This window comes from Salmo trutta, chromosome 37, assembly GCF_901001165.1.
Source record: "Salmo trutta chromosome 37, fSalTru1.1, whole genome shotgun sequence".
Lineage (NCBI taxonomy): Eukaryota > Metazoa > Chordata > Actinopteri > Salmoniformes > Salmonidae > Salmo > Salmo trutta.
The window spans coordinates 34865403-34888305 of record NC_042993.1 but is presented as its reverse complement, the minus strand read 5'-3'; the positions used below and the strand labels follow the sequence as shown (position 1 = coordinate 34888305).

The window sequence follows — 22903 nt, the reverse complement described above, 5'->3', positions numbered from 1 at the left end:
AATAAGACTGCTAAATAGTTAACCAAATAGCTACCCAGACTATCTGCATTGACCTTTTTTGCAATAACTATTTTGCCTAATTAAATATGCTGATGCTACTGTTAATTATCTATCTTGTTGCCTAGTCACTTTACCCCTACCTACCCTCAGTGACCAGTTTATTAGGTACCCGGTTGGAACCCCTTTGTTTCCAGAGCAGCCTGAATTCTTCAGGGCATGGAAACATTGCTCAATTGGTATCAAGGGACCCAACAGAAAAACACCACCAGCATGTACCGTTGACACCAGGCAGGAGGGGCCAAATCCTGACTCTGCCATCAGCATGACACAACAGGAACCGGGATTTGTCGGACCAGGCGATTCCACTCCTCAATTATCCAGTGTTGGTGATCGCGCAACATACTGGAGACTATTCTTCTTGTTTTTAGCTGATAGGAGTGGAACCCGGTGTGGTCATCTGCTGCAATAGCCCATCTGTGACAAGGGCCGATGAGTTGTGTGTTCCGAAATGGCGTTCTGCACACCACTGTTGGACTGCGCCATTATTTGCCTGTTTGTTGCCCGCCTGTTAGCTTGCAAGATTCTTGCCATTCTCCTTTGACCTCTCATCAACGAGCTGTTTTCGCCCACAGACTGTATATTTTTTGTTTGTTGCACCATTCTCGGTGAACCCTAAACACTGTCGTGCGTGAAAAGCTTGTTTTGCCCATTCTAACATTCAACTGAACAGTAACTGAATACCTCAATGCCTGTCTGCCTGCTTTATATAGCAAGCCACAGTCACGTGACTCCCTGTCTGTAGGAGAGAACCATTTTCATGAACAGGGTGGTGTACCTAATAAACTCGCCTCTGAGTGTATATGTACGAATCTACCTCAAATACCTCGTACCCCTGAACATTGACTCAGGGCATATCATTACTCATTGTGTATTTATTCCTTGTGTTATAATTTGATTCTATTATTTTTCAATTTTTCTCACTACATTGTTGGGAAGGGCCCTTAAGTAAGTATTTCACTGTTAGTTTACACCTGTTGTTTACGAAGCAAGTGACAAATAACAATTTAATTGATTTTGTTGATTTTAACTCCAGTTGTTATTTTGTGGAATTCAAACAGAAGCATTCTATATGTATTAATCAATCAGTATTTTGGTTGATCTCAAAAACAAGAAAACAAAACAAGTAAAACAGCCTCACAGAAGTCTGGTGCACTTTTTATTGGTTCAGAGAAAAATAATGTCCTGTGTGAAAATCTTTAGGGCACTTGTTCCTCCTTGTACCATATCCAATCTTAAAAGAGACCTTCCTCTCCCTCTCAAGTCTTGAGAACATTATGAAAAAGACAGGCACATGACTAAATAAAAATGGCATGTTTTCTTTCCCTCCAAAAATGTAAAGTAAAAAAACTTAAGAATGACTTTCATAGTTTAACAAAATAATACATATGGAGCACTCTTCTCTGTACAGAGACATAACATAGACTTATCTTTTTATAAAAAAATATGACTTCAGTGCATTTTCTTTGCAAAGTGCTCACTGTTCCTTCAATATACCCCCTCATATACCATATTTTTAGAATACCCTGACATAAATGCAATGGCCTTAAAGGGATAGGTTGGTGTTTTGGCAATTCATTTTTATGTCTCTGCATCCAGTATGAAGGAAGGTAGAGGTACTCTAGTTCACGAGCCAATGCTAACTAGCTTAGTGCAAAGACTGGACGTCTTCGGGTACAGCTAATTAGCATTGGCTCACGAAACTACCTCTAACCCCAAACTATCCCTTTAAGGATACAAACAATCATCACGCCACACAGGAACCCCCTTCCTGGAAACACAGAGTGTATATCAAAACTTCACAGCCTTTTTTCTTTGTTGTCATCTCAAGACACAAACCCAGAAAGAAAAGGCACAGGTAACTACAGTTTGGGTAATAGTGGACAGAGACAAAACAACATATGAATTTATTGTTCATTAAAGATTTTGGTCATTTACAAATGTATTCATATTTATTTGACATATATATTTAAATATATATTAAGATAGCCGTATCAATAGAGATACAGAAGGTAAGATCAAGAGATTTAAAGAAATCGTCAAAAATAAAAAAAAGTGCATTTTATAACAAACCTGAATATTGCAGAAGAACTAACATTTAAGTTAACAATTGGATTGAAAACTGTATAAAAACAAAGCAATACAAAACCCAAAAACAAGAGTTTCAACCAAAAGCGTAAAGGATGCATGACGTAACAAAGGGTGGAAACTAAGTGCTCTGGCCTTGATTGGTTGAGTCTCCACCTTAGCTCCTTCCTCTACCAATTCTGAACCAGTCGCTCTGGACCGCAACCCTGGTGGCTCCTGCCTCTCAGACAGCTATCCAATCCTGTGTGTGGGAGGGGGGGACTGGCTGACTAGGGGGATGGTCCTGCCTGGCCGTGTGAGGGCCATCGTTTTCTGGTCTCTGCCTCAGACCTGTGGGAGTGGGAGGAGCTGTGTAAGCTGTCCTTTTGCATTGTGTTTATCATCCCTGGATCCATCCTACCCTGGTGCGAGGTGGAGGGTTTGAAACATATGGGTGGGGTTATACTGGCCCTGATTGGCTGGCTCCTACTACTTCCTGGCTGTCAGACCAGTGGTCCCCAGGAGTCCTGAGCCCTTGAGTTATGGGGGTCCTGCACCAGGGGGTTTCCCTCCTGGTCTGGCCCAGTAAAAGCCCCTCCATTGGGGTAGAGGAGGCCGAGGTGGGGATAGTGAGGTGGGAGCGGGGACGAGCCTGCACCATCTGAATGCCCCCAATGGGGATCATCAGGTAGGGCACCCTGGCCTGCTGGGAGTGCAGAGGCAGGTGGCTGAAGATGCGGTCCATGGACTGGGACTGGGCTTTAGGGCTGTCAGTGGGGGACAGATGGAAAGCTGGGGGGAATGACAGGCAGGGCTCTGGACCAATCTGCCCTTTACTTGGTGTTCCTATCCTCTCCTGTACGGGGAGAAAGTACCTCATCATTACTTCACACAGTATAACAAAACACAGAACATGTTTTCACATTGCCTTTGGCTAAACTGGGCTTCCAATGCAGGTTTTAAAACACAGGGGAGGGGAGCAAGCAAGACGTAACCACAGGCATTAAACACCATCAGCCGCGAGCCTTATGATAGGAAAAAAACTCTCAAAAGTACATTTACAAAGTGTTGCATAGTTATGTATTTAGGTCTCTGCTATTCTCATATAGTGAGTGTTAGCTTAGTACCAAAAGGGAAATTACTCTGCAATAAGATGTGTTTACTACTGACCATTACTGACAATGTAGTTATGTGGAGGGATGGCTAATTACATCTCATTTTGTAACTGATAAGAATAACTGTGAATTAAAATAACATGAAAAACTACAGGATCACCAAGTGAATTATATACATAACTTACCATTGAACCCATCTGTCTGCGATCGCTGGCCATCATACTGGGGATGTCCCATGGCAAATGACTGGGAGACCTGCGAGGTCCATGTTGCACCCCCAGGGACGAGGGAGAGGCCCGGGCCCACAACACCCGATACTGGCTAGGGGACAGAGGCCGCAGGGGGTACAGGGGGGATAGAGCTCTGATGGGGGATGGTTCTCTCTTGGAAGAGGGCGAGAGGTGTCGGTTGGGGGAGGCCAGCTCCAGTCTGGGGGAAAGGCTTCGGATGGGAGAGCAGCTCTCACTGCTAGGGGAAAAGGCCCTGGGGGAGGCGGCCCAGAACAGTGCCCTCCGGCTTTCTGGAGAGGAAGTACGCCTGCTGGGCCACAGTCTATGGGTGGCAGAGGGCTCCTGGCTGGGGCAGGGGCTGGGATCTGGCTGGGGTTCTGGGGCTGAGGGGTCAGGCGTGCCCTGCCGTCTTCTGCCGCTGGAGTGCCCCCATGTGGACAGACGGCGGTCGGGTGAGCAGAAGGAGGACGGCTCGTTGTGAGATGAGAACCCCTCTTCCTCATCCTCGTCATCGTCCTCCTCTGAATCATCCACGTCAGAGAACTGGTGCTCATCCTGGTCCTCCGAGCCAGATAAATGCTCTTCAATATCTCCTGATGAGAAAAGGGGGAAACTTACACTAAGCCTAATTCTCCAAACTCCAGTCCTCCAGGCTGCACCTAAATTAACACAGTTGTGTTCAGTAGTCACGAAATGGAAGAAAGCAGTCAGAAACAGAGTGAAACGGGGAGGTACTATCTGAACTTGTCCAATACGTAACGCTTGGTCTCAACTAGTTCCAGATTGAAAGGCAAGACTGAAAACCAGCAGACAATGCAGCTCTCCAGAAACTGAGTTCACCTAAGTCACTATGGACTTACAGTGAGCTCCAAAAGTATTGGGATACTGACACATTTGTTGTTGTTTTGGCTCTGTACTCCAGCACTTTGGATTGGACTACGAGCTTCAATAAAAATAGAATATGTTTCTAAACACTTCTACATAAATGTGGATGCTACCATGATTACAGATAGTCCTGAATGAATTGTGAATAATGAAGAGAAAGAGAAAGTTACAGACACACAAATATGCTAACCTTCCTTGCTATTGTAATGGTGAGAGGTTAGCATGTTTTTGGGGTATATTTGTGTGTCTAACTTTCTCACTGATCATTATTCACGATTCATTCAGGACTATCCCTAATAATGGTAACATCCACATTCATGTAGAAGTGTTTAGAAACTGCTATTCTTATTTACAATAAAAGTGACTCCAAAATGACACAATACATTATTTACCATTCATTCCTATTGGGCAAAAAAAATTCTGAACACAACCAAAATAAACAGAGAATGCATCCAACAGGTTTGTAGAGTCACAAGCCTGATGTAATCATTGCATGCTAGGTACATGGGACCAAATACTAAACTTTTGACTACTTTAAAATACATACCTTTGGTCCGCGAAAATGGGGGGGGACTATGTACAAAGGGTGCTGTAATTTCTAAACGGTTCACCCTATTTGGATGAAATGACCCTCAGATTAAAGCTGACAGTCTGCACTTTAACCTCATAGTCATTGTATCATTTCAAACCCAAAGTGATACAGAGCAAAAACATAAAAAAATTGGGCACTACACCCCAATACTTTTGGAGCTCACTGTATATAAACACACACTCATACACACAAATACATGAAATGGCCACAAGGACCAGGACAGGGCGACTTCCTACCCAACATAACATTCTATCAACCTGATGCTATTAATAGCGAGCAGACGGGTAAGGTTTGATTTAATGGAATCGTGCTGCTGTTCCCATTCATGGAGTCAAACAGCTGGCTTTTGAATGGAAGGGTTGTTTGAATGGGCTGTCCTTGGCTCAGTGTTGAGTGCAGTCTGCTACCGGGAGGGATGGAAAGAGGGATGGGTGGCATTGAGCCTGCACAGAGAGGGGGTGGATGTGAGTGTCTGGAATGCTGTTCTTTATAGGCCAGGACTGCCGCCTTGAAAATAACACTGTACATCTCTCCCATCCTGCACCAGAAACAGACTCTATGGAATGCATTTGGCCATGTATTCTTCATGTATTAATTTAATATTTTTCATTTCTCTTCAGCACAAGAGTAAGGAGAATAGCAACATATAGCCTTACATATCTGACATACATGTCACGCCCAGTTCTAGTTTCTTCAGAGGAGCTGATATAGCTACAAGGCTAGCTATCGTGTCTGGTTTGAGGAAAGATGTTTGATGAGTTAAGTTTCCTCCCTATGGTATTGTACCTGCTTCCTCGGTCTCCGGCTCGTCCAGTGAAGACCCAGACGTTCCCATTGACTGGCACTTCTTCCCATGAGCCTTGGACTTCATGTGCTTGGTAAGGTTCCCTATGAAGACAAGGAAAACAAGAACATAAGACTGAACCAGAGCACGGTAGATGAGGAATAATTGATGGTGGGGAGAGAGACCGGAGTACAACCAAATAGTCGAGCATAGCTAGGTTTGCAAAATTATGGGAACTTTCAATAAATTCCCAGTTTTTTCCAAAATCTCAGTTGGAAAATTCCCGGAATCAGGAGGGAATAAGCAGGAAATCCAGAAACCTCCAACCAGGATTTCTGTAAAACCAGGGAATTTATTGAAAGTTACCTGCATTTTGCAACCCTAAGTCCCAGTCGTTTTTAGACGGAACGTCACTGCCCGCCGATGGGGAAAATCACCTGTTGTTACCTAGGTTGGCTCACAGCAAAAACTTTACCTTTTTCAAACTGAATTTTCTTGTCAGCTTGTTTTAGTTAATTACAAAACTACATTTAAGAAAAATACAACATGTCTAAAGATTACTTTTCAACATTGCCTACTCCCAAGCATTCTCATTACTAAAAGTAATATTGTAGGGCTTCCCTCATGCCCCTTTTCATGACGCAGGAGGGCTTTTGCCTTCTGGTAGGCCGTCATTGTAAATAAGAATTTGTTCTTAACTGACTTGCCTAGTTAAATAAAGGTTACATAAATAAAACATTTGGGGAAAAAATGACGGTGCTAGCAGCCACGTGAGTGAGTGGTAGCTACCTACTGACCAGAACATTATAAGCTAGCAAAAACCAACATAAACAAACAGACTATACAGTTACAAGTAGTGAGTGGAGTTACAAACAGACTATACTAAACAAGTTAAATGTCTTAAACGTGATGAAATATTTTTCACACACACATAGCTACAGTGCATTCGGAAAGTATTCAGACCCCTTGACTTTTTCCAAATTTTATTTACATTACAGCCTTATTCTAAAATGGATTAAATTATCAATCTACACACAATACCCTTAACGACAAAGCGAAAATAGGTTGACTTTTTTTTTTGCAAATGTATTAAAAAAAATACGACCCTTTGCTATGAGACTTTGTATTGAGACCCTTTGCTATGAGCTTAGGTGCATTTTGTTTCCATTCATCATCCTTGAGATGTTTCTACAACTTGAACTTAAATTAAACTGATTGGACATGATTTGGAAAAGCACACACCTGTCTATATAAGGTCCCACAGTTGACAGTGCATGTCAGAGCAAAAACCAAACCATGAGGTCAAAGGAATTGGCCGTAGAGCTCCGAGACAGGATTGTGTTGAGGCACAGATCTGGGGAAGGGTACCAAAACATTTCTGCAGCATTGAAGGTCCCCAAGAACACAGTGGCCTCCATCATTCTTAAATGGAAGAAGTTTGGAACCACCAAGACTCTTTCTAGTACTGGCCGCCCAGCCAAACTGAGCAATCGGGAGAGAAGGGCTTTGGCAGGGAGGTGACCAAGAACCCGATGGTCACTCGGACAGAGCTCCTCTGTGGAGATGGGAGAATCTTCCAGAAGGACAACCATGCAGCACTCCACCAATCAGGCCTTTACGATAGAGTGGCCAGACGGAAGACACTCTTCAGTAAAAGGCACATGACAGCCCGCTTGGAATTTTCCAAAAGGCACTTAAATGACTCTCAGACCATGAGAAACAAGATTCTCTGGTTTGATGAAACCAAGATTGAACTCTTTGGCCTGAATGCCAAGTGTCATGTCTGGAGGAAACCTGGCACCATCCCTACAGTAAAGCATGGTGGTGGCAGCATCATGCTGTGGGGATGTTTTTCAGCGGCAGGGACTGGGAGACTAGTCAGGATCGAGGGAAAGATGAAAGGAGCAAAGTACAGAGAGATCCTTGATAAAAAACTGCTCCGGAGCATTCAGGACCTTAGACTGGGGCAAAGGTTCACCTTCCAAGAGGACAACAAACCTTAGCACACAGCCAAGACAACGCAGGAGTTGCTTCGCGACAAGTCTTTGAATGTCCTTGAGTGGCCCAGCCAAAGCCCGGACATGAACTCAATCGAACATCTCTGGAGAGACCTGGAAATAGCTGTGCAGCGACGCTCCCCATCCAACCTGATAGAGGTTGAGAGGATCTGAAGAGAAGAATGGGAGAAACTCCCCAAATACAGGTGTGCCAAGCTTGTAGCATCATACCCAAGAAGACTCAAGGCTATAATCGCTGCCAAAGGTGCTTCAACAAAGTACTGAGTAAAGGGTCTGAATACTTATGTAAATGTTATAACAGTTTTAATTTTATTTTATAAATTGTTTTTGCTTTGTCATTATGGGGTATTGTGTGTAGATTGATGAGGGGAATTTCTGAATACTAAATACTTTCTGAATGCACTGTACGTGTAGCCTACTTGGGAACCGGACCCCATATTTTTCACGCCAAATAGCATGAAGCCATAGGACTCTTCTCGTAGGTTCCATTTCCTTATGTTGGAGCATTGCGAACCGCAGTTCGGGATTTTTTACCTGGTTATATGCACATTGAACAACACAGCAGTTTTCTGGCATGTTTTGTTATTTCTGTATAATAATAACATTGACAAAGTTGGCTATTTTACAAATGGGTGTCAATGGGGAAGAATGTTTGTTTTCCCCAATTTGTGGGCGTGGTCAAGAGGGATTCCTTCTTATGACGTGAATATCAACTTGGAGTATAGCTAATCGTTACAGAAACTGCTCAACCATATACAAAGACAGAGCAATACTGATGCTGTATTATGATTTGGGTCCTATTTAGAAAGGTCACACCTCCTCCTCCTCACCTTTGGTTTTGAAGGCAAAGTTGCAGTGTTTGCAGATGTAGGGCCGGACGTCCGTGTGTGTTCGAATGTGCTTCCTTAGCATGCTGGGCTTCTTACAGCGGATCCCGCACTCTCCGCACACATACTTTCCTCGGCCGCGACCCCGCACATACACATACTCCTCATTAGACTTGTACCTGATGGGAAAGAGGGGGAGAAGGACAGAGAGAGGAAGTGGGGGGATAGGAAGTGAGAAAAGAAAAACAAAATACATAGAGTTAAAAGTAGGTAAAGATAGATCCCTGGGCCTACTCTACACAAGGCACTCTTTACATCATACAGGGTAGCCCCACCAAATCCCTGCTTCCTCTAAGTCCCCTTGTAGTTCTCTCTCTCCAGTCTGTCTACGCCCATGGCTGGCAGGCAGGTAGGCAGAGAACCCAGCCTTTATCCTCAGTTTGGGTGGCTCGTCCAACAACAGCAGCAGCTACAGAGAGGGAAGCCTGGTTTTAGCCAACTGCCCCAAATAGACAATACATACAAAATCCAACTCTACATTTAGCTCTACTCCTCTATAAAAGACTAGTTTATATGTTGTTTTTAATACTTACGGAATACTATGCACTACCCAACCCGATGTACACTTATCTTTAAATACAGAATTTGTTATACAGTATACTTTATCAACATGAATAAAGATCAGTATTTGCATTAAGCTCCAATGAGGCAACACCAGTACTTCGAACTAGAGGTCGACCGATTCAGATTTTTCAATTGCGATACCGATTATTGGAGGACCAAAAAAAGCCGATAGTGATTAATCGGCTGATATTTATATATATATTTGTAATGATGACAATTACAATAATACTGAATGAACACTTCTATTTTAACTTAATATAATACATTAAAAAAATCTATTTAGTATCAAATAAATAATGAAATGTTCAATTTGGTTTAAATAATGCAAAAACAGTGTTGGAGAAGTAAAAGTGCAATATGTGCCATGTAAAAAAGCTAACGTTTACGTTCCTTGATTAGAACATGAGAACATATGAAAGCTGGTGGTTCCTTTTAACATGAGTCTTCAATATTCCCAGTTAAGAAGTTTTAGGTTAGACAATACATACTATTAGATGTTCTTATAGGCACTATAGTATTACCAGCCTAATCTCGGGAGTTAGGCTTGAAGTCATAAACAGCGCAATGCTTGAAGCACAGCGAAGAGCTGTTGGCAAACGCAGGAAAGTGCTGTTTGAATGAATGCTTACAAGCCTGCTGCTGCCTACCACCGCTCAGTCAGACTGCTCTATCAAATATCAAATCACAGACTTAATTATAATATAATAAACACACAGAAATACCAGCCTTAGGTCATTAATATGGTCAAATCCGGAAACTATCATTTCTACAAAACAAAAAATTTATTCTTTCAGTGAAATACGGAACCTTTCCATATTTTATCGAACGGACGGCAACCCTAAGTCTAAATATTGCTGTTACATTGCACAACCTTCAATGTTATGTCATAATTATGTAAAATTCTGGAAAATTAATTACAGTCTTCGTTAGGAAGAAATGGTCTTCACACAGTTCGCAATGAGCCAGGCGTCCCAAACTGCTGCATATACCCTGACTCTGCTTGCACAGAACGCAAGAGAAGTGATACAATTTACCTAGTTAAAAGAAATTCATGTTAGCAGGCAATATTAACTAAATATGCAGGTTTAAAAAAAATTGTGCTTGTGCATTGATTTTAAGAAAGGCATTGATGTTTATGATTAGGTACACATTAGTGCAACAATGCTTTTTTCGCAAATGCGCTTGTTAAATCATCACCCGTTAGGCGAAGTAGGCTTTGATTTGATGATAAATTAACAGGCACCACAATGTTATATGCAACGCAGGACAAGCTAGTTAAACTAGTAATATCATCAACCATGTGTAGTTAACTAGTGATTATGTTAAAACCTCTAGGAGGCAGTGTTTTCACGGCTGGATGAAAAACGTACCCAATTTAAACAGGTTACTACTCTGTCCCAGAAACTAGAATATACATATTATTAGTAGATTTGGATAGAAAACACTCTGAAGTTTCTAAGACTGTTTGAATGGTGTCTGTGAGTATAACAGAACTCATATGGCAGGCAAAAACCGGAGAAAAAGTCAAGCAGGAAGTGGGAAGTCTGGTGCTTGTAGTCCTTTCAAGTGATTGCCTTGACTGTATACAGTGACTTAGGGTTAATTTTGCACTTCCTAAAGCTTCCACTAGATGTCAGCAGTCTTTAGAACGGTGTTTGAAGATTCTATGGTGAATTTGAGGGGAATACCAGCTGTGGTAAACTGGTGTCCCATTATAAGGCATGGGCTCAAGTCACGCGCAATGACTTGGGAGCGAGCTGAGTTCATATTCACTCCTAACGAGAACGGATAGGTCGGTTGGAATTTTATTGAAGGTATATGATAAAAACAACCTAAAGATTGATTCTATACATCGTTTGACATGTTTCTACAAACTGTTGTCGTGTCTTTGGGCACCATTAAACTGAAGACATGTTTATCAAAATAACTCCCTGTTATTTTTATTACGCGATTAAACTGATTAATCGTTTAACTGCAATTAACTAGGAGATCGGGGCACCAAGGAAAATATTCAGATTACAAAGTTATAATTTTCCTAATATAACTTTCCTATATTATAACATTATATATTATATTATAGTATAGGCCGATTATCTTCTGGTTTAAATGGTGTATTTTACTTCGCGTCCAGTCTCATTCCAAACATCGTAAATTGTTGTATCTGCACGAATCCAGCCTTTACTAAAAGTCATCCATACATCAATTGTCTTAAAATCATTTATTTACTAAACTAAGTAATTCACAGAAAGCATACAAACAGTAATTATCGTCACAAAGAATTGGTAGAGTAATGTGCCCTAGTGGGCTAAACAGGCATGGCTGGTGTCTTGTTAAAACAAAGGGTCATAAAGGGCAGCTGAGAAGGCACACAGAGTTCATTAATATTAACAATTGATATGCTAATCCTTTGCACATGAACTCTCACTCATTCGGAAACAATTGCAATCAATATATATATTTACGCTCAGTGTGTCGTCGTGATCTTCGTTGGAAAGGTCGTTCTGTTGGAGAGTTCTCTCTCTCTCTCTCTCTCTCGGTTAGAATGGATCTTTCAAAGCGACATTCATTAATGTCGTTATAGAATGGATGTTTCGTCGGTCTTCGCGTTCAATGATATAATTTCTAGCTGCAGACTATTAATTAATATCAAAGACTTGTTCTTATTCTTTCGGTATCGGTAGTCTAAAAGTTAACTTTCAGTAGAGGAATTGGATGGTCAAACCTATTGGCCAACTCGCAATGGAGTGGAGGCCTGGTCTGAAGAAAGTAACCCTGGGTGGGGGTTTTATTCGGAATGACAGAAAAAGGCTGTCTCATGACGCCAGGTCTTGTCTGGGGGCGTGCCGATGACTGAGTTAAGCTTTGAACAGAAATACAATTCTATCACATTAACATCAGTACATAGCCTCTCTACATATCCCAAATAGCTTTAATCTTATTAAATACATTTTATACAACCATTTAGATGCAAGTCCCATAGCTGAGGCTATTATATAAACAGTATTATGGTAATATGGCTATATTGTCTCTTCTGAGTATCATAAAATTGTACCAAGCGGACCAGTTCGTAGCTGGATTGTTCACCAATCTTTTATACCTTCTCCAGAACATAAATGTCGTTCGGTTCCCCAATTCTGTGAGTTGGAAGAATTTCCTGTGTCTCTCTATGAAACCTCTCTGTGTCTCAACTGGGCCAGGCGGCAGGACATTTCCTTTGGAATTTACGACCGCCTTCACCGGGCCTGGGTAGGGAGAGGTAGGTAGGGGGATGGTGCAAGGGGGAGGGGGTCAACTGTGCTCCTTGTACTCAAAGAGAGGGCAACGTCATGGCACTGTAGTATAACTTTTTGGACTTTTCGTCTGGACTAAGTAAGCACGCGCGTAGTGGATTTGGATAGTGAACCTAACGCGCAAACAAAATGGATTATTTGGAAATATGAACTTTATCGAACATTTATTGTGGAGCTGGGATACCTGGGAGTGCCTTCTGATGAAGATAATCAAAGGTAAGTGAATATTTATAATGTAATTTCTTAGTTTTATTGACTCCAAGATGGCGGGTTTCTGTTTGCTAGTTGTTAGTGTCATCTGGGCTGTACTCAGATTATTGCAAATTGTGCTTTCGCCGTGAACCTTTTTTGAAATCTGACAAAGCGATTACATTTAGGAGAAGTGTATCTACAATTCTGTGCATAACACTTCTATATTGATCAATGTTTACGATGAGAATTTACGAACTGCGTGTGCTCATTCACCGGAGGTTTGGAGGGAAAACATTTCGCGCCAATGTAAAATGCTGTTTTTGGATATAAATATGAACTTTATCGAGCAAAACATACATGTATTGTGTAACATAATGTCCTAGGAGTGTCATCTGATGAAGATCGTCAAAGGTTAGTGCTTCATTTAGCTGTGTTTTGGGTTTTTGTGATGCATCTAGTTGCTTGGAAAATGGCTGTGTGGTGTTTCTTGTGAAGTTTATGTCCTAACATAATCTAATTTTATGCTTTTGCCGTAAAGCCTTTTTGAAATCGGACAATGTGGTTAGATTAACGAGAAGTTTATCTTTAAAATGGTGTAAAATAGTTGATTGTTTGAGAAAATGGAATTATGAGATTTTAGCTGTTTTAAATTTGGCGCTCTGATTTTCCACTGGCTGTTGTCAAAATCAATCCCGTTAACGGGATGAGAATGGGAAGGGGTCACCAACAGGTTAAGATTGATTGTTTTTTATAAGATAAGTTTAATGCTAGCTAGCAACTTACCTTGGCTCCTTACTGCACTCGCATAACAGGTGGTCAGCCTGCCATGCAGTCTCCTCGTGGAGTCCAAAAATGCCGATTACCGATTGTTATGAAAACTTGAAATCGGCCCTAATTAAATCGGCCATGCCAGTAAATCGGTCAACCTCTACTTTGAACACATTCTTACTCAACTGAGAAACAGTCTCCAGAACGCCATTCTATTGCATTCACTCAGTACAGCCTGTGTCTGAACACTGACACACATTTTGTGGCACAGCTAAAAATATCACTTCACATTTCCAGCAGAGCGAGACTCAAGCTGCACGCATCTGCCTTTCAATCAGGGAGCACTCAAGGAAGCTGACAAAATCATTCTCAGTTGTACAATGGCATCATGACTGATAGAGCAGAGAGCTGTGACGAAGCGCCACTCTTCCTATTACTCTTTTAGATGGGAACTGCGAATTGATGGAATTGATGGAATGCAACAGCGTTTTGAGTCACTACTGTGAGTGCAGGCACACGGCATACACCCAGCAGCAGAAACTGGACAAAATGTGTTAAAATTACATCACACTGACAATTTCAATCTGTTTCTGGTTGTGATGATACTGGGCATGAATGTGACTACGAATTATGGTAAACGCTGCATTCCTACATGTTGAATTTCATACAATATGATAAACATACTGCTCAAGACCTCACAGGTTAACAGTGGAATGAGCAAAGCTGACTATGTCACCAAGCCAATGAGAAAACGTGACAATGTATTTACTCCATAAAAATGTATGTGTCTGGCAGTGTTAAGAGCAACTGGACAGTTGCAGCTGCTCCAAATGCAGATTAAGGAGATTAAACCCAATGTTCCGCTGTCAGAGGACACTCACGGTTCCTTTAGTTTATATGAAAAGCCAACAGTGAGGAAAAGCCTGAGAGAGAGAGCCCCCCAGTCAGTCCCTCCTCCCTCACAAACGTGACTTAGTTGGATCAGGATGAAAACATACAAGTCATTAAAAACAAACAGAGCTGAGCTGCCTTCCTTCCGTGTATTTATAGACAGTGGTGATGTGTGTTGTGTTCCGATGAGGGCAGTCGTGTTTGGAAACAGAGGAGAGAGGTGGAATAAATGACACACTGTTTCTGGAGTGTTACATGCATTGTGTGTGTGTTCCCCAATATTTGCAAGATTTAATTGTCCCAGACAAGTTTTAAAGATAAGGATGAAATATGCACGCCAAGAGACTCGTTTGCGCGTCCTTCTGCTCATAGTGTGAGATTTTTATTTATTTATTTATTTATTTCACCTTTATTTAATCAGGTAGGCAAGTTGAGAACAAGTTCTCATTTACAATTGCGACCTGGCCAAGATGAAGCAAAGCAGTTCGACAACATACAAAAACACAGAGTTACACATGGAGTAAAACAACATACAATCAATGATGCAGTAGAAAAAAATAAGACTATATACAATGTGAGCAAATGACGTGAGATAAGGGAGGTAAAGGCAAAAAATGCCATGGTGGCAAAGTAAATAAAGTATGGCAAGAAAAACACTGGAATGGTAGATTTGTAGATTGAAGAAAGTTCAAAGTTAAAATATAAATAATATGGTGCAAAGGAGCAAAATAAATTAAAGAAATAAATACAGTAGGGGAAGAGGTAGTAGTTTGGGCTAAATTAAAGATGGGCTATGTACAGGTGCAGAGATCTGTGAGCTGCTCTGACAGCTGGTGCTTAAAGCTAGTGAGGGAGATAAGTGTTTCCAGTTTCAGAGATTTTTGTAGTTCGTTCCAGTCATTGGCAGCTGAGAACTGGAAGGAGAGACGACCAAAGGAGGAGTTGGCTTTAGGGGTGACCAGAGAGATATACCTGCTGGAGCGCGTGCTACAGGTGGGTGCTGCTATGGTGACCAGTGAGCGGAGATAAGGGGGGACTTTACCTAGCAGGGTCTTGTAGATGACCTGGAGCCAATGTGTTTGGCGACGATTATGAAGCGAAGGCCAGCCAACGAGAGCGTACAGGTCGCAGTGGTGGGTAGTATATGGGGCTTTGGTGACAAAACGGATGGCACTGTGATAGACTGCATCCAGCTTGTTGAGTAGGGTATTGGAGGCTATTTTGTAAATGACGTCGCCGAAGTCGAGGATTGGTAGGATGGTCAGTTTTACGAGGGTATGTTTGGCAGCATGAATGAAGGATGCTTTGTTGCGAAATAGGAAGCCAATTCTAGATTTCACTTTGGATTGGAGATGATTGATGTGAGTCTGGAAGGAGAGTTTACAGTCTAACCAGACACCTAGGTATTTGTAGTTGTCCACAAATTCTAAGTTAGAACCGTCCAGAGAAGTGATGCTGGACAGGCGGGCAGGTGCAGGCAGCGATCGGTTGAAGAGCATGCATTTAGTTTTACTTGTGTTTAGGAGCAGTTGGAGACCACGGAAGGAGAGTTGAATGGCATTGAAGCTCGTCTGGAGGGTTGTTAACACAGTGTCCAAAGAAGGGCCAGAAGTATACAGAATGGTGTCGTCTGCGTAGAGGTGGATCAGAGATTCACCAGCAGCAAGAGCGACATCATTTATGTATACAGAGAAAAGAGTTGGCCCAAGAATTGAACCCTGTGGTACCCCCATAGAGACTGCCAGAGGTCCAGACAGTAGGCCCTCCGATTTGACACACTGAACTCTGTCAGAGAAGTAGTTGGTGAACCAGGCGACGCAATCGTTTGAGAAACCAAGGCTACTGAGTCTGCCGATGAGGATGTGGTGATTAACAGAGTCAAAAGCTTTGGCCAGGTCAATGAATACGGCAGCACAGTATTGTTTCTTATCGATGGCGGTTACGATGTCGTTTAGGACCTTGAGCGGGGCTGAGGTGCACCCATGACCAGCTCTGAAACCAGATTGCATAGCGGAGAGGGTGCGGTGGGATTCGAAATGGTCAGTAATCTGTTTGTTGACTTGGCTTTCGAAGACCTTAGAGAGGCAGGGTAGGATGGATATAGGTCTGTAGCAATTTGGGTCAAGAGTGTCACCTCCTTTGAAGAGGGGATGACAGCAGCTGCTTTCCAATCTATGGGAATCTCAGACGACACGAAAGAGGTTGAACAGGCTAGTAATAGGGGTTGCAATAATTTCGGCAGATAATTTTAGAAAGAAAGGGTCCAGATTGTCAAGCCCAGCTGATTTGTAGGGGTCCAGATTTTGCAGCTCTTTCAGAACATCAGCTGAATGGATTTGGGAGAAGGAGAAATGGGGGAGGCTTGGGCGAGTAGCTGTGGGGGGTGCAGTGCTGTTGAATGCAGTAGGGGTAGTTAGGTGGAAAGCATGGCCAGCCGTAGAAAAATGCTTATTGAAATTCTCAATTATAGTGGGCTTATCGGTGGTGACAAAGTTTCCTATCCTCAGTGCAGTGGGCAGTTGGGAGGAGGTGTTCTTATTCTCCATGGACTTTACAATGTCCCAGAACTTTTTAGAGTTGGAGTTGCACGAAGCAAATTTCTGTTTGAAAAAGCTAGCCTTGGCGTTTCTAACTGCCTGTGTGTATTGGTATCTAACTTCCCTAAAAAGTTGCATATCGCGGGGGCAGTTCGATGCTAATGCAGAACGCCACAGGATATTTTTGTGTTGGTTAAGGGCAGTCAGGTCTGGGGAGAACCAAGGGCTAAATCTGTTCCTGGTTCAAAATTTCTTGAAAGGGGCATGCTTATTTAAGATGGAGAGGAAGGCATTTAAAAAAAATAACCAGGCATCCTCTACTGACGGGATGAGGTCAATATCCTTCCAGTATACCAGGGCCAGGTCGATTAGAAAGGCTTGCTCGTTGAAATGTTTCAGGGAGCAATTGACAGTGATGAGTGGAGGTCGTTTGACCGCTGACCCATTACGGGTGCAGGCAATGAGGCAGTGATCGCTGAGATCTTGGTTGAAAACAGCAGAGGTGTATTTAGAGGGCACGTTGGTTAGGATGATATCTATGAGGGTGCCAGTGTTTGCGGCTTTGGGGTTGTACCTGGTGGGTTCATTAATAATTTGTGTGAGATTGAGGGCATCAAGCTTGGATTGTAGGATGGCTGGGGTGTTAAGCATGTCCCAGTTTAGGTCACCTAGTAGCACGAGCTCTGAAGATAGATGGGGGGCAATCAGTTCACATATGGTGTCCAGAGCACAGCTAGGGGCCGAGGGGGGTCTATAGCAGGCGGCAACGGTGAGAGACTTGTTTTTGGAGAGGTGGATTTTTAAAAGTAGAAGTTCAAATTGTTTGGGTCTAGACCTGGATAGCAGGACAGAACTCTGCAGGCTATCTCTGCAGTAGATTGCAACACCGCCCCCTTTGGTCGTTCTATCTTGTCTGAAAACGTTGTAGTTAGGGATGAAGATTTCAGAGTTTTTGGTGGACTTCCTAAGCCAAGATTCAGACACAGCTAGGACATCCGGGTTGGCAGAGTGTGCTAAAGCAGTGAATAAAACAAACTTAGGGAGGAGGCTTCTAATGTTAACATGCATGAAACCAAGGTTATTACGGTTACAGAAGTCATCAAAAGAGAGCGCCTGGGGAGTAGGAGTGGAGCCAGGCACTGCAGGGCCTGGATTCACCTCTACATCCCCAGAGGAGCAGAGAAGAATAAGTATGAGGGTACGGCTAAAAGCTATAAGAATTGGTCGTCTGTGACGTCCAGAATAGAGAGGAAAAGGAGCAGGTTTATGGGGGCGATAAAATAGCTTCAAGGTATAATGTACAGACAAAGGTATGGTGGGATGTGAGTACAGAGGAGGTAAACCTAGGCATTTAGTGATTATGAGAGAGATATTGTCTCTAGAAACATCATTGAAACCAGAAGATGTCATAGCATGTGTGGGTGGAGGAACTGAGAGGTTGGATAAGGTATAATGAGCAGGGCTAGGGGCTCTACAGTGAAATAAGCCAATAAACACTAACCAGAACAGCAATGGACAATGCATATTGACATTAAGGAGAGGCATGCTTAGCCGAGTGATCAAAGGGTCCAGTGAGATTCAGACAGCTAGCCGGGCCATAGGTAGCAAGCTGGTGGAAGATGGGAGGGAGGTCTGTTTTTAGCCACCTCGTGCGTTTCCGTCTGTGGGTTACTGGGGTTCCGTGTGGAAGGGGGGACCTGTCCAAGTTGGCAAAATAGTTAGTTATAGTGGCCCAAGAAAGGTGTCCGATAGACCTATTCAGATCGCAGCCGAAAAGACAGCTAACGATTAGCTGGCCGCAGATGGGCGATCAGGTTACGTCGCGACGGAGGGGCCAGTTGGATAACTCCCTCGGGCAGATAACGTCGGTGGTCCAGTCGTGAAGACCCGATGGGGCTCCGCATCGGCAGTAAAACGGGTCAGGATAGGTGAGTTGTAGCCCAGGAGACACTTCAGCTGGCTAGCTCAGGAATAGCCCAGGAGTGGCTGACGGAACTCTTCAGCTGGCTAGCTCCGTAATAATGTGTGTTAATTCCGTGACCGACGTTGCCAATAGTCACTCAGATAGCAGCTAGCTAGCTGCAAGATCCAGGTGTAAATGTCCAGAGCCTGCGGTAGAAATCGGGGAAAGGAGAGAGAATAGGTCCGGTATGCTCTGGTCTGAGTCGCGCTGAACAAAAACTGCCGAAAGCTTTTCGAGCTAATGGATAGCTGAGGACAGCTAACCGTGGCTAGCTGAACTTCAATGTTAGCCAGTGAGAATGGCTAACCTCTGGCTAGCTTCTGTTGTGGAATTCAGATGAGGTAAATAATGGTCAACAAGCCTTGATGAATGCTGTTAAGTTCTCCAGATCAAGACTGGGAAGTCACAAAAATGTTCAGACATGTTTGATATTTTTGCCGTAGTCTGAGATGTGATAAGAGGGGACACCCATATGAACAGCTGCACTAACCCGTAGAAACGCATTTCAAGTGTCTCTGCCGAGTCCCCAACAAACGGTTGTTCCGGTTTTCAGGGTAAATGGAAAAAGAGCCTGTGAGTGGACTTCTGCTCGATCTTAACTCATCCTCCACATTCACTGGATTGGTTGAACAGTGCAGAAGAGAACCTCCCAACAGTTTTTTTTCTTATCCTCAAGACCAGTATGTAGGTCATTGTAGGGGATCAGGTTTCAGGCGTTTATTTTACGCCTGCTACGTTAGGTTAATCTGTTGGCTATGAACCGAGAGAGAAGTCAGCTGTAGCATATTGTATCTTTTGCTGTGCAACTTGGAAATTGGATTTGAGCGCAGTGCTTCTAGAAAAATCTCCCAGAGGTCAAAATTCTGTTTATGCCATTGTGTTGTCTCCCGATGAGCAGCAGCTGTTCCCCATTCCCCAAGTCAATCTTCCCTGTTTAGTATGCATCACATTTCATGCCCAAATCACCTATTAAATTGATTGTGTTACTCAATGAATTGGTCTTTTTTTTTTTGGATTTGGGCAAGGAAAAAAAGGCCTCCCAAAATGCTACTTTTGTTAATTGTTTGCAATGGCTAGTTTCAAAATGCCAAAGTATGGATTGCAGTCACTCCTTTTCCATAGATTGCTTTCAAATTAAACAAATATTTACATATGTAAAATCCCTGAACGGTCTCTTTAAGGTCAACAGATTGCCCACAGCCAGGTCAATTATAAACCCCTGTTCGCAACCACTGATGATAGCAGGGGCGCAACTTTGGTTTTAGATGTGTGGGGGGGGGGGGCATAACCTGGCTGTGGGCAATCTATAGCTAATTCCTGCATTTCTACACAATCCAATATGCTGCCTGTATTTAGAACAAAAAGTAAACAAAAATGGCCACAGTCTTTAAGCTAGTTAAGAGATCATTATTAAATATGTTTAAGTGATTGATAAGACGGAACTAGATCAAAGGTAAATCAATAATCAATTTTGTGTTGCACCTTTAAACAATAACATAACAAAGTAACAAAAATACAAAGACTTGATAGTCTTTATTAAGACATCTATATAACATTTCTGCCAGACCGCCCAGCCAGCCCGAGCCGCCTGCACGCCCGACCCCCACCGGTCTAGTACATAACTCAACTCTCCCCCAACACAATTTCCTTCCCACCCTTTTTTGTGTTTGGACACAAAAGTAAAATAAAATAAATAAAAAACACATGCACCTCAAATATACATTAACACAGAAACAGCAAATCCTCCATATAATTAATCTCATAGGCCTAATAGTACTGTAGAGATCTTTTTACTTGCACACAATATAGCTGGGTCATCCCATCCTGTTCCTAGGGGTCCAACACCCTGCAGCGCCCCAACGCAACACACACCACTCAGCTTTAGGATCTTAGAGAAAAATTAAATACTGGTTTCAGGTGTGTTAGGCCAAGGCCAGAGTGACAACCCACAATCCGGCAGATCCCCCAGGGCCAGGATTGAGCAGTCCAGCAGCTAGGGATTGCCTAAAAAGGTATCTCCGCTGACTTGGGCATGTTTTCAATAGACTCCTTTTGTAGTACTGCATTCCATATAAGGCATCCAGACTAGGGCTGGGCGATATGGCCAAAATCTCATATCCCGATATATGTCATTTCATATCCCGATAACGATACATATCACGATATAGCACATTTTCTGTAAATTCAAGGAATAATTAGTTTATATAAAATTACCACATGTAAAGGTCTATTTCTTATTACATTTTGAATTATACTCAACAAATAAAAGGTACTTACTCATATTTGATTATTTCTCCTTTAAATTAGAACATTTGTGCAAATGTTCAATTAATCATGTAACAAAATATAAAATACGGATGTATAAAATCTAAATAGGTAAATAGAAAACACTTCAACTATAGTTGCAAACAAAGTAAATATAGGCCTAAAATATATAACATATATTTTAGGGGCTTGCCTGTTTTGCATGTTATTTTGGCATTAATACGTGTCACATAGCACCAACTCACAAAACCCCCGTTTCTCGGCCGTGTAAATTGGGGCCATGTCTTTGCAGATGTAAGATGTAACGGCAGCTGTTATCTCCTTCCATCTTCGTAATTCTTTGCCATATGGTGTGCCGATGGCAAAAGCCTTTTGCAACGTCTGAGTCGGGGGTTTGTTTTGAGCACTCGACTGTACTTTTTTGGGTCTCATCCGTCCGTAGACTCTCTCCGTACTGTTTCACATGATTCTTGAATAGGTGGTAAAAGAGGTTAGTGGTGTTTGAGCCTGTTGTTGGGACCAGCCTGTGGCATATTTTGCAGAGGACGGTTTTCTGGTCCGTGTCAGACTTCTCATACCCAAATCACGTCCATGCGACCGAAGTAGCCCCTCTTTTCGATACGAGCTCTGTGTCTCCGTGCTCTGTGTCATGTCTACTCTCCTCCATGTTTGTTTGTGTTGCAAATTGCGTCGTCCAATTGACAAAAAATATTGCCGTAAAGACTGTGATTTCCGACACAACGAAATAAACGAGAGCATAATATGAAATGATAGACGTTTTCGATCGTCACACGATATATATTGTCATATCGCCCAGCCCTAATCCAGACCTTATGAAAGTGCCCAGTATACCCTTAATCTTGTAATAAATCAAATCTGGTGATACATAACTTGATTTTTCTGCTATCCATTGTGACATTGTGGGAGGATAACCAACCTTCCAATTCATGGCAATGCATTTCTTAGCCGCTATAAATGCTTGGTTACACAGTTTCTTCTGTTAAGTCCCCAGTATCAACATTTCCAAGCAAACAAAAACAGGGAGAAGGGAGAATCTGCTGAGATGCTGAGATAAAATAACATGCATACTCTTTGCCAGAATTCAGCCAGCCTTCACAAGACCATAACATATGAGTTTCTAGAGTTGCATAACATATGAGTTTCCGATAGCAGCTGCCAATGTTCAGCTAGTGGTGGGGAGACGACTCCTTGCCCGTCGACTCCCATTTCTGGGTGTCACACTTAGATTTTGCTAGGAATAGACTCCTCGACTCCTAAGATTCAGTATTTTTGCAACAGAGGAAACCATTTTTTGTAGTCTACTAAGAGAACACAAACTCTCGCATCTTTCACAGCAAAGAAAGAGCGAGCTACTGAGGGAGAGAGCGAGAGATGGAAGTGGCACAGCCAGGCATAGGTAGGCATGTTGGCTACCAGGCAGACAGTAAGAAGCGTGCAGGTAATCAAAATCTGTAGGCTATAGGCATGCTGTATTTCGCAATTCCTTGGCTTGCAATGTCTTGCGCAAGTTCACCAAAGTAGGGGCTATCAATAAGTAAGCTAAGCTACTCTACACACAACAACCGAAGACCAAACACACACTAGCATTTTCATAGCGAAGAGAAAGAGGAGCAAGCGAAGGAGAGAAGTTCGAGGCAGGCAGACAGCCAGTAGGCTATATCTTGTCAATCTGTATCTAGCAATGCCTCGTAAATTCACCAAAAGTATATTCAAGTATATATTAGGCTATCAATGAGTATGGCTAAGATATTCTTCATAGTGGAAGTGAATTGAAGTT

General features: G+C 42.6%; 1 protein-coding gene across 2 annotated transcripts in view; it reads right to left on the bottom strand.

Annotated features, from left to right (window-relative positions):
• Positions 1-1203: 1203 nt before the first annotated feature.
• Positions 1204-22903, bottom strand: part of hivep3b (HIVEP zinc finger 3b) — a 115904-nt gene continuing 94204 nt past the window's right edge. For both annotated transcript variants that reach the window (XM_029738246.1, XM_029738245.1), the window contains 4 exons: positions 8579-8754; positions 5733-5834; positions 3425-4062; positions 1204-2980 (listed from right to left, as the gene is read on the bottom strand). In XM_029738246.1, the coding sequence (XP_029594106.1) occupies positions 2585-2980; positions 3425-4062; positions 5733-5834; positions 8579-8754 (1312 nt within the window). In that variant the 3' untranslated portion in view covers positions 1204-2584. The remainder of the gene's footprint in view (positions 2981-3424; positions 4063-5732; positions 5835-8578; positions 8755-22903) is intronic.